This window comes from Phragmites australis, chromosome 14 (genome assembly GCF_958298935.1).
Source record: "Phragmites australis chromosome 14, lpPhrAust1.1, whole genome shotgun sequence".
Classification (NCBI taxonomy): domain Eukaryota; kingdom Viridiplantae; phylum Streptophyta; class Magnoliopsida; order Poales; family Poaceae; genus Phragmites; species Phragmites australis.
The window spans coordinates 19,697,397-19,708,580 of NC_084934.1; the positions used below are offsets into that span (position 1 = coordinate 19,697,397).

General features: G+C 46.3%; 1 protein-coding gene across 1 annotated transcript; it reads right to left on the minus strand.

Annotated features, from left to right (window-relative positions):
* Positions 1 to 9,938: 9,938 nt before the first annotated feature.
* LOC133890301 (salicylic acid-binding protein 2-like) lies at positions 9,939 to 10,265 on the minus strand. The gene has a single exon (XM_062330712.1). It carries the CDS (start codon positions 10,263 to 10,265, stop codon positions 9,939 to 9,941), a length of 327 nt encoding a protein of 108 aa, XP_062186696.1.
* Between the last annotated feature and the right edge of the window lie 919 nt (positions 10,266 to 11,184).

Genomic DNA, 11,184 nt, shown 5'->3' on the forward strand with positions numbered 1-11,184 from the left:
GCTTCAACCAAGAACACAAAAGAAATCAAAATCGGCTCGAATCCTTCAGGAAAACGAAAATGAATTGGATGGATGAGGAGCATATGAGCGAAGGATATCAGTAGTAACACATGCACACCTCAATTCCTTCTATTGAGGTGGGATTTTGGGGAGAAGGAGAGAGGGCTTTAGAGAGGGAGAGCTCAGGCTGCACAGTGGGGGAGAGAGAGTTGGGAGAGTGAGGAAGTGGGTGGGGGCTGCTACCCCAAGAGGAGATTGGGTGGTTGGCCCACCTGGTGGGGCCCACGTATTAGAGAATAAATCTATTTCAACTGCGAATTCATTTCTTTCTCTCCTGAATTTCTTTCTCTCATCCCATTGACTTAAAACCAAGTGCTTAATGCTCCGAAACAAAATTACTCAAAATTAAATATAATGCTTATGAAGCATGATTAAGCTTTAATTACGTAATTATGGCTTTGGGATGTGACATACGTCCTGCTGGGAGGCATCATATTCTACAATATGCCAGGCGATTATGTTGACCCCCATATTGTATGGTTTGCAAGTCAGCTCGCGTCACGTCCTTATGAGCCAATCTCTTACAGTTGGGGATCTATTATGCTTGCTGCAACATATAGACAATTATGTGCTATAACCCAGTGGTCAAAGAAGAAGGGATCTGTTACAGGCTGCCTACACCTCTTACAGCTATGGAGCTAAGAGTACCTCTCGGTTTGTCAGCCTTAGGTTCTTAAGAGTTACTATCTAGTCCCCATCTTTGATTGCATTGCAGATGACATGAGGCCTACGATGGGGTATCAGTGGATTCATGTCAGGCTGAGATGGAGCCAGCAGCAAGACCATGGTAGCTACTCCCGGGTGATCAGTGATCTGGACGTCCTCAGTGCTGATCTCATGGAGTGGGATCTATGGTGTATGGCACGAGTGGCCAAAATTATGACTAGGGGGCTCAGCACATCCTCTTGTTGGTGTGACTCAGACTTATGCTTCTTTTTGTACATGAACAATGTTAAAGTATATTCTCCTGAGCATGTACATAGACAGTTTGGGTATCGACACGTGGTGCCACTACCTCCCTCATGAGACTCCGGGCGGGCACACGAGTAAGTGTGTTATTGTAGGTAGCATTATTACCTTAGGTGATCTATGTTAACAAATTATAACTGTTTATGTCACGTACATGAGGAGCGCACAAGAGCGGAGGCATGCAGGACTGGGCATTCGTGAATGCCGAGCACATATAGAGGTGGATGGAGTCAGCCGTGGTGGATGTCGTCATACCTGATGGACAATATGATGATGCCACCTACTAGGAGTACCTTTCATGGTATCGTCCGTGCAAGGGTGCCACCTTACTCAACAGACTTGTATAGCTAGCCCCCAGACCCTTCTCCAAGGATCGTGCCCACTATCTTCATGTTCTGGTAAGTGATATGGTACTTATAACGATTTTTATTGTTTAAACCTCTGTATTACTGATATGGCCCTTATCTTATACAGACTGAAGAGGCATACAAGATGCATACACAGGCGAAGAAAGCTTGTGGGGAAACAAGCGAGTCATCAACACAGAGGGGTAGAAACTCTCTTCGGGACTACATGAGGATGATAGGGGCCCATGTCATGTCCGCTATACATGGTCTAGGTGGTTGTGCCCCGCGTTGGATGAGGTATGAACTACTAGCCATGGACCCATCCCATGCCTCCCACAACAGCGCTTGTCTAATGCTCGTGATGAATCCATTCAAGCACACTCGCTAGAGGCACCTTCGACTTTGGAGCATTATGTGTCATGTTCCGGTGCTGAGGATGAGGAGTGCACGTAGGCTCCTGAGCCCAAACATTGTATACTAGGTTCACATGCCCCACAGTGGGCATAACCTCCTTAGATTACGATGACACCTCCGTCTGTAGCATCAACTCATCATAAGGACGTCATGACTGCACACAATAGACGCCTGACTGGAGCGGCACACATGATTTTGACTAAGCTGCTATAATGCAGGCCGCAAGCTTCACTGATCTCCTCAGCAGACAGTACTCCTAATATCCCAATGCACCAGGGGGTTCACAGTAGTACCAGCAAGGCGAGCCTTCGACACACTAGACTCGCATGAGGATCCTTCATCATGGTACATGTAGGACCGAGTTAGCTAGTCGGGATACACATTTAGTGGGGGTCCCACATGGGAGGCCGATGATGATGAAGGGCAAGGACGCACGAGGCAAGGGCCAGCGCTGGCTGCTGTTATGAGGGCCACATAGCCGCCATACACTTACACTCCTAGGGATTACGTGTGGCGTCGTCATCGTTGAGTAGCCAGTGCAGTTGTTCGGTACACTTGTAATTGTTCATGACATATGTACTATTCACTTTAATGTAGTAGTCATCCTTATTATATCTTTTTCACTGTGTTATTAATGTAATTACTTTTTATTTATTTGATGTTTGTCAAATAATTATGGCACATAACTTTATTTATTTGTTATTTATTAAGCATTGTTACATATTAATTATCATATTTAATACTAGTTTAATATTTGTTAAATAATCAAGGATTCATGCTTTTATGCAAAGCCAGAACATTGCAGTCAATGATCAATAAATCTATGGCCAGATCTTCTAGTTCCTGCTTTTCATGGACATCTACAATGATCGATATAGCACTTAATACCTCATTGCAGGTTGTGTGTGGAGGGAAGAATGATCCCTTAAAGTACAACAACCTAATCCAAGCCGTGTCCAAATTGCATGCAAACCCTTCTATTTTGTGTTAACCACTCTGCTCCAATATATAACTACCGATGACCTTAGAACACTATTGTACCAGTGGCATCAAAGGTACTTTAGGGTGTGCGAACTACCATGCCATCCTTCTGTGTCAGGTTTCTCTAGGAGACAAAGAAGGATAGCGAGGTTGCCCGATCGGTATGCATCCCACATTCAGGTTCATCATTTTCTATTTGATCACCCTACTTATCTTTTTTCCAGTGATTCGAACGCTCCTCTTTTGCGTTAGATATTCCTGGAAGATACAGAGTTGATCAACAAAGAAATTTCAAACTTCTTGGTGATGTATATGCTCTTCGTCTAGGGTGTGATGCATGGTTCGCGTAGAAGACGACGAAGATCAGTGAACCTAAGGGGTACGAACACGCCCTATACTATTCAAGCAGAAAATGATGAGGACGATGAGGATGATGATTTCATGTCACCAATGCCTTGATGTTGCAGCAGCAATATAGAAGAAGGTTCAAGGAACACTACAAGAGGACATAAACGCACCACATCGAGATGATATACAACCAACAACGAAATAGGATGTGCTCATGTCGTGATCGCTCAAGATGACGACGATGATGATTTCATGCCACAACGACCCATCCCCATCTCCGGAGGACACTGATGACCCTGAAGATAATGGTGGATTTTCTATTACCTATCCTTACAACTTTTCAACACCACCTTGGAGACGACAACCATCTTACTCTGACAGCATTGACTAGCACTACGAGCATTCTTCTGCTATTTTGCATCGGTAGTTTCTTGAGATGATCTAGGCATTCTCCATATTCCTTGAGTTAGTACAAATTATATGGCAATACTAAATTGTTTATGCACACTGTGATGCAGGTATTTTCCGCATTGGGACTACTACACAGGTTTGCCACAACGAACTATTGCATGACTATTTATTTTGTGTACCTTTCCATTATATTAGTTCAGTTCGATAGGTATATAGTTAGTGTTTTATATTACCGTACTATGTTATGAACTATTTGTGACATTCATGTCTAATGCATGTGATGGTTAGTGCATTATATTAATGTTAGCATACTTCTTTCTAACATGTGAAAAGCATCACTTAGCCGCTTTCGAACGTATCTGCGTGCTATCCTGTCAGGCAATAAATCATTGGCTTGCAACTTTCCACATCAAAACCATTTGCACATGAATATAACGTTACATGATAGGGTACAATTTATTCAATTACAAACAACACGATATAATGAAATATTACATTAGACTAAGGCAGTACATTGAGATACATTGCTTCTATTCATACAGAACTGACAACACATGTAGCATACGAAACATGAATGTCTTTCATGAAATACATTGGCGGTAACAAATTCAATGGTCTGCACTTGTTCCACCCTTCCCTCGAGATGACTTTTCTTTCTCTGCCTCCCACTTTGCAAAGTCGTCACCCATTTTCTTCTACCTCTCCTTCGTGTCCTCCACTTGTCACTTCATATCGAGCTCTTCCATGTCCCATTTCTTCAACAGGTTCACCCATTCCTATCATCGGTTTTTTATGTTGAAATCGATCCACATTATAAAGTCACAAAGCCTAATGGACGACTGTACGCACGATTTAGTTACTATCCGGATCAAAAGTTGATGAATCATGCAAAATATGACATAAATTAAATATTCCATGACACACAAACGAAGGATCAAAGTTTGAACATCGAAAGAATCTCCTCCTATAGGTTTCGAGCTCATAGGATACCTTCATTTCGCAAGAAGTACCGCACTTGCATAACGGCGGTAGTATAGCAAATGTATGATACTAGAGCTCGCCATCTCTTTACCTCGTCTTGTGATTGGGGCAGGGATAACATACGTAGTTCAGTGTTGCCTTTTAAGGTCGTTCACAACATCACTTGCAAACACACACTACTGCAACCACACCCCGCTGCTAAAATAGTACCTCTGTCGTGAGTCAGACTTTAGATACGAAGTTATCAAACGACCCAACTTTAAGCATAAAATGACAACACCTTCCTGTCATCACATTATCTCTATCGTGACTCACACTTTAGACACGAAGTGACCACACAATGAGCTTTAAGCATGATAGGACAACACCTCTATCGCAAATCGGGCTTTAGACACTAAGTGACCACATGATAGAGTTTTTAGCATGAAATGACAACACCTCTATCCTAACTTAGGCTTTAGACACAAAGTGACCATACAATAGAGCCTTAATCATAAATTAAATGACAATATCTCTATCCTGACTCAGCCGTTAGACAAGAAGTGACCACATAATAGAGCTTCAGGCATGACATGACAACACATCTATCGTGGATCAGTCTTTAGACATGAAGTGACTGTACAACTCAGTTTTAATCATGAAATGACAAAACCTCTGTACGGGCTCAGGCTTTAGACACGAAGTGACTACACGACAGAGCTTTAATTATAAATTAAATGACAACACCTCTATGCTGACTCAGCCTTCCATGCAGAGGCAACAATAAATCCTTGCTGAACTTTTACATAATAAAATGACCACACTAAACAACAACTTTCTTAGAGAATCTATATCAAGCATCAATGCCACAACTTTTTTAGCTTTCATAGGGAATCCCATACTCTAGCCCCCACCCATATCATGCACTCAGTCCATGCATCAACCCCCAATAACCATAAATAACTCCACCCTAAATCATGGAATGATCACTTATTTCTCAGCTCTCTCAACTGCAATGTCTTCCTCAACTCCACCAAGCCTATCGAAGAAACATAATGAGATTTTTATCCCTCTAGAGGTCGAACCACCGATGTGCTTCTATGGCGACCCGTGTAGGCTTCGCGAGTCCTAGGACATCTCCTACACCTATAACCTATGCTTCTTCATGTGTGCCAACTACCAGTATGATAAGCCTCTACATGGATGGTATGAGTATCCACCGGTATAGCGACATCGATCACTCACGTGACAATTTTCATATGATTTCATGCACTGTCTTACTAATCTCCCATCTTATTTTATTTGTACAGTTTCCTCTACCTATCTGTGACTTCATGGAATGGCTGGATATGGAAAAAAATGAGCACCACAAGCGGTGGGTCGACATGAGCATACGGTAGATAAGGGAATTGTACAAACACCGGGAGTACGAACAACAGCAGGAGAAACTATGGCTCATGCACCAGGAGGAGGAGCACACAAGAAAGGCAGCGTAGGAGTGCGCCACGGCTAAAGCTCGTGAAGAAGAGAGGGAAAAGAAGCTGGAGATGGTCCATCACGCTAAGGAGGAGGGCATAGATGCTCTGAGAAATGACAAATATTCTAGGTACACTTAGTAGAGAGCATCTATTGTAACCTGATCTATTTTGCCATAAGGCACGCTATTAAGTAAGTCCTTAGGCGTATTGTACATGCTAATGTTTGTTTCGTTATCTTTTTATGGTTAGAGTCCATTCGCGTAGCGTCAAAAAACCCATGTCTCATGTAGTTTTTATCAACGTATGTGTCGGTGAATCAGGAACCAGGGGTCCCCGAATCCCGAGGCCAGGCCAGCAATCCGCCACGTGGCGCCATCCCGCGAAGTCTCCTCCGCGAGGTAAGAAAGATTAAGTCCCGGGAGAGGGCACTCAGGGCCACAGTCGGTGGTCCCCGAACACCCAAGTTCCCCGATGATCTATGAAGTCTAAGTGCCAGGAAGAAAGTGCTCGGGAAGGTATATGGTGGCCCCCGAGCACCCGAGTCCCCCGACGGTCAGGAAAGCTAAGTACCGGGAGAAACGTGCCCGGGGCCGCGAGCGGTGGCCCCCTGGGCACCCAAGTATCCCGAGGACCCACTGAAGGAAGTTCCAGGAGAGAGTGCTCGGGGCTGCGTGCAGCAGCCCCCGAGCACTCGGTCCCCCGAGGATCCATACAAGTGTGCTCGGGAGAGAGTGCTCAGGGAGGTGAACAATACCCCCGAGCACTCGGTTCCCCGAGGATCAAGAAAGGGCATTCTCGGGAGAGAGTGCTCGGGGAGGTGTACAGTGACCCCCGAGCACTCGGTTCCCCGATGACCCAGAGAGCCCCCTAACAGTGGCCCCCGAGGAGCCCCCTAACAGTGGCCCCCGAGGGGCCCACTGATGAGGGGTCAGCCAGTCAAAGGCCCAAGGCCGCATTTAAAGAGCGCGCGTGGCCTGTCACCTTCAACTGCTCCCGCCACGCTCAGTGTCAGTTCCTGCCGCATTCTGGCAGGAGGGCGTGGGGTCATTGAATGCACGGGTCCCATCCCATGCCATCCGGTCCGTCTCGGGATAACGTCGTAAAGGCCAAGGCGTTCCATCTACCGCGCTACTGTGGCAGGAGAACAAGACAGGGGCACGTCGGGCCGCTCCGCGGCTGCCCGGTGGGCCCTCTCCACGGCGTCCGTTGCCAGTGCATTTATGGTGACGGATGACCGGGCGTTGGACGCATTTTCTACCCCCGGTCACTTCGCACAGAGGCTATGATGACGCCCTTTCCATTTATGGTATCTTGGAACTTGTGCCCTCCTCCCGCTCGGGGCACGCTACTGCCGGCGGGTATTTAAAGCCGCCTGCAGCACGGACAAAAGGAGGCCCCCTTTATTCTCTGAAGAAGTCTTTTTTGGAGTTACTCTTGGTGAAGCATTAAAACCTCTGAGCAAGGTCAACAAGTTAGACGATCCCTGAGAAGTTTTGGAGGTAGCGAAGAGAAAAGCAGACCGAAGAACAAGGAGCCCCAGGCTCTAAGATAGCTAGACATTCTTGTAACCAGCAACATCCTTGAGGGACATTCTCAAGGCATTTATAGTATCCATACAGGAGTAGGGTGTTACGCCTCTGTGCGGCCCGAACCTGTCTAAACATCAGCGCATTTACTCTGTTCCGCATTAGATCATTCCACCCCACGGGCCATCGCATTCATACCCATTTATTCCTCTGGCGAACATATTCAGGATCATCCCCCGGCCGAATCTCTAAAAAGGGGTCCCTCAGGATCCCTGCGACAGGAGTTAACCCTCCGATAGTATGTTACCTCGGTGCCGGATTATATGATAATTATACTTCACAACTACTATTGTTCACTAATAAATTACTCACACAAATTTACATTGAGAGAATAAAGAAATATCGATAAAATTACGTCGAAATAAATTTAAAGCAGCAGCGCATCGCTGCCGACACAAGAACATATATTGGCCAATGTTGTTGTATGACCTAATGAACAAGACCACTGGGCTGTATTCGCCACCTGATTTGTCGAATATGGCACTATACACCGTATTGGGTAGGGCAATTTCGGCACTTACCTGAATACGGTATACAATATCGTATTTGACACCTCAGGTGCCGAATACGCTTGGATCCACCATTTTTCGGTTCCTCATGTAACGAAATTGCGTTTTCAGCGAACGAGGTATCAAATACATATGTTAAATTTGCAAATACACCAGTATGTTATCTATTTTGACGAATGACGTATAGTGTCTATTTTTGGAATTTAACCCATACCTCACCGGCGTGCGTATGGGATGTCTATACACTATCGTTTCTCTCAAGAACACATTCTGCTTCTGGCAAAGAAGCAACTGTCAAATAGACCTTGGGTGGCCAAGGAAACATGATGCATCCTAGTCACCAAACGGAACGATCTAGAACTGTATGACAGGTGGGGATCAGCGCATTTCCTTGTGATAAAGAAAGGTAATTTTGTGAAACAGTTATTACAAGTAAGTAGATGTGGTTCTTTGAACGAAATAGGTCCTTCAAAGTCGTTTTGTGATAGTTTTTTATAGTGCCAGTGTATTTCCTTTGAATTTACTCGACCATTCGCTCACCATTCATGGACGATGCATATTTTCATGATTACATAGTATTTGGCCCACCTTCCAACTCGTTCGCCAACCGATAATAGCTAGTCGCCGGATCGTACGGGACCTGAGAGTAGTAGTGTGCCGGTGACCGGCTCGCTGGTACCGCACCAGAGTTGACGTGCGGCCGGGCGGGCGCCAGCCGGGGACCCCGCCATGTTACTGGCGACTGGCAGGCGAGGCCGGCCGGCCCCGGCCGTGGGGTGGTCCTGCTCGATTCGAGTGTAACAAGGATGGGAAAGGCAAGGGGACGGACCCGGACTTGTGGACGACGACGACCGGACCGCGTCTCGTGCCGTAATTTCCGGACAAATAGTTGGACGATGGATCCGCGATTCTGAAAGTGTTCTGTTTCCTAATGGAAAGTGCAGTGCCCGCGCTCGTCAGCTGCTTAGATGTGTATGGAATGGACCGATGCAGGAATTTAGGGTGTGTTGATGTGGTTAAGTAGAGCTCACTACTATGGAATATATTATCGGTTACGGTTCAAAATCGTTATCTGAGTATTGAACCGTTATTGATTATTTAGTACTAATAATAATTTTTAGTGTTGATTTTGAAAAGAAACTTATCATCACTACCGGTTCAAGCCATGAACCGACAGTGATATATGGATGGAGAGCAAAAAAAAAAGAAAAAAGAAACGAGCGGCTCAGTTGCCGATACCGCCGACGTGCTCCACCGTCGCACCCACTGTGAACTCACCACCTGCTCCTTCAACATCCTCTGCTCCTGTCGCCGCTCAATGCAGTGCTCCTGCCGCCGCCATCGTCGTGTGCATGCTCAAAATCGACTCATCCACTACTACAAAATATGTCATCAGTGGCGGTTCAAAATCGTCATCAGTGGCAGGTATTAAAGCTCCACTCATAGTCAGTGATTATCAATATCGGGTATAGAATTGGCACTGAAAGTAGACATCACTACCGGTTCATGGCTCCAACCGACAGTGATGCCTCCTCTAAAAAATAAAAAATAAAAATAAAACGAGCAGGCTCCGCATGGCCGCACGCTTGCCGTCGTGCTTGCTCGCGGCCACTTGGACCTATCGTGCTGCCACTAAAACATAAGATCAAATTTTCCCTATTTCACACAAGCAGAAACACATATATATGAGATCAAACAATCATATAATATTCTTCTCCTTTTATGTCACAAATCAAGTTATTCAAATAGGTTTACAAAGAATTTACAAAAAAATCGAACTAACACTCCACAATTCAGCTACACAAATGGAAGAAGAAATCCACGTGCCCTCCGTCCATCACGCTATCCATCCAGCCGTTGGTCTGCTATCTTCAGCTAGCTCGATAACCCACATGTAGTCGAGAACCGATGTACATGTTCGATGATGTGTGAGTATGGGTTGGTCCGATCCGGCATGAACGCGGTGACGAAGACTGCATCCACGACCTTCTCCGGTAATGCCTTTGTGGCGAGCGTGACATTCATGGGGTCGAAGCTATGGCCGACCAAGACCGCCCTCTCCCCTGCGGAGAGCGTGCGGAGAAGGTCGAGCAATGGGCGTGTGTTGTCCTCGAAGGTGGGCCTGTCACGGAGCGGGCACGTGTCGACGCCCGAGGCCGTGAGGTCCGGTGCATCCACGCGGTGGCACGCGGCACAGAGCATCGTGGCAACTAGGTACAAACACCACCCGTCGTGGCCCGTGCTGTGCACAAGAAATCCACATCGCTCGTTTGTCGTTCCTGGATCAAGACAGAGGAGAGATCGAGAGAGAGGAAAGAGAGAGAGGAGAGAGAGAGAGAGAGAGAGAGAGAGAGAGAGAGAAGGCGAGGATACTGAGACAGAGGAGAAGAGACCTTAACTCCTGTGTCGTGAGCTCAAGACTTAGAAAAAATCTCAGACCCGAGCTCAGTTGTGAGAAAAAGGCCGATTGAATAGAAATTTTGGGTCTGCATCATCAGTGGTGGTTCATGGCTAGAACCGTCACTGAATCTTGGTATTAATGGTGGTTCTAGCCACAAACCGGCACTGATACCAGCATGGGAGTTTAAGAATCGACAATGATACATTTGTACTGTCGGTTCTTACATAACTAGCAGTGATGAGCCGCTATTTATAGCCAGTTCTATAGTAGTGATCTCGTCCGTACGAACACAAGAACGAATCAACTCATCTTATCCATATTCTCATCTCAAACACAAGAATACAATCAAATCGACTCATCTCATCCATATACTTATCTCATCCATATACGAACACAAGAACAAATCAACTCAAACACAAGGACGAGGCCACCATGGTCAACCTTGTCCTCACCTCGGACCCGCCCTGGACTCGCATGCGTAGCTTGGAGGAGCCTACTTGGAGGCCGCCATGCCCCGCACCAGCACCATTCAGAGGTCGCACCCGCTTCGTCATCGTCTCCTCGCCCGCCACTGAGCTCTACGCTTGATGCAGGACGTCGTTGGCTGCGGCACCAAGGTCACTACTGGCGTGTAGCTGGTCGACGAGGTGCTTACACTCATAGACATGGAGTGCCTCGCCAACGAGTGGCAGAGGGAGCGACTAGATTTGGTTTGGCTGA

Coding starts and splice junctions, on each gene's coding strand:
- LOC133890301 (XM_062330712.1), bottom strand. CDS start 10,265: ATGCTCTGTGCCGCGTGCCACCGCGTGGATGCACCGGACCTCACGGCC.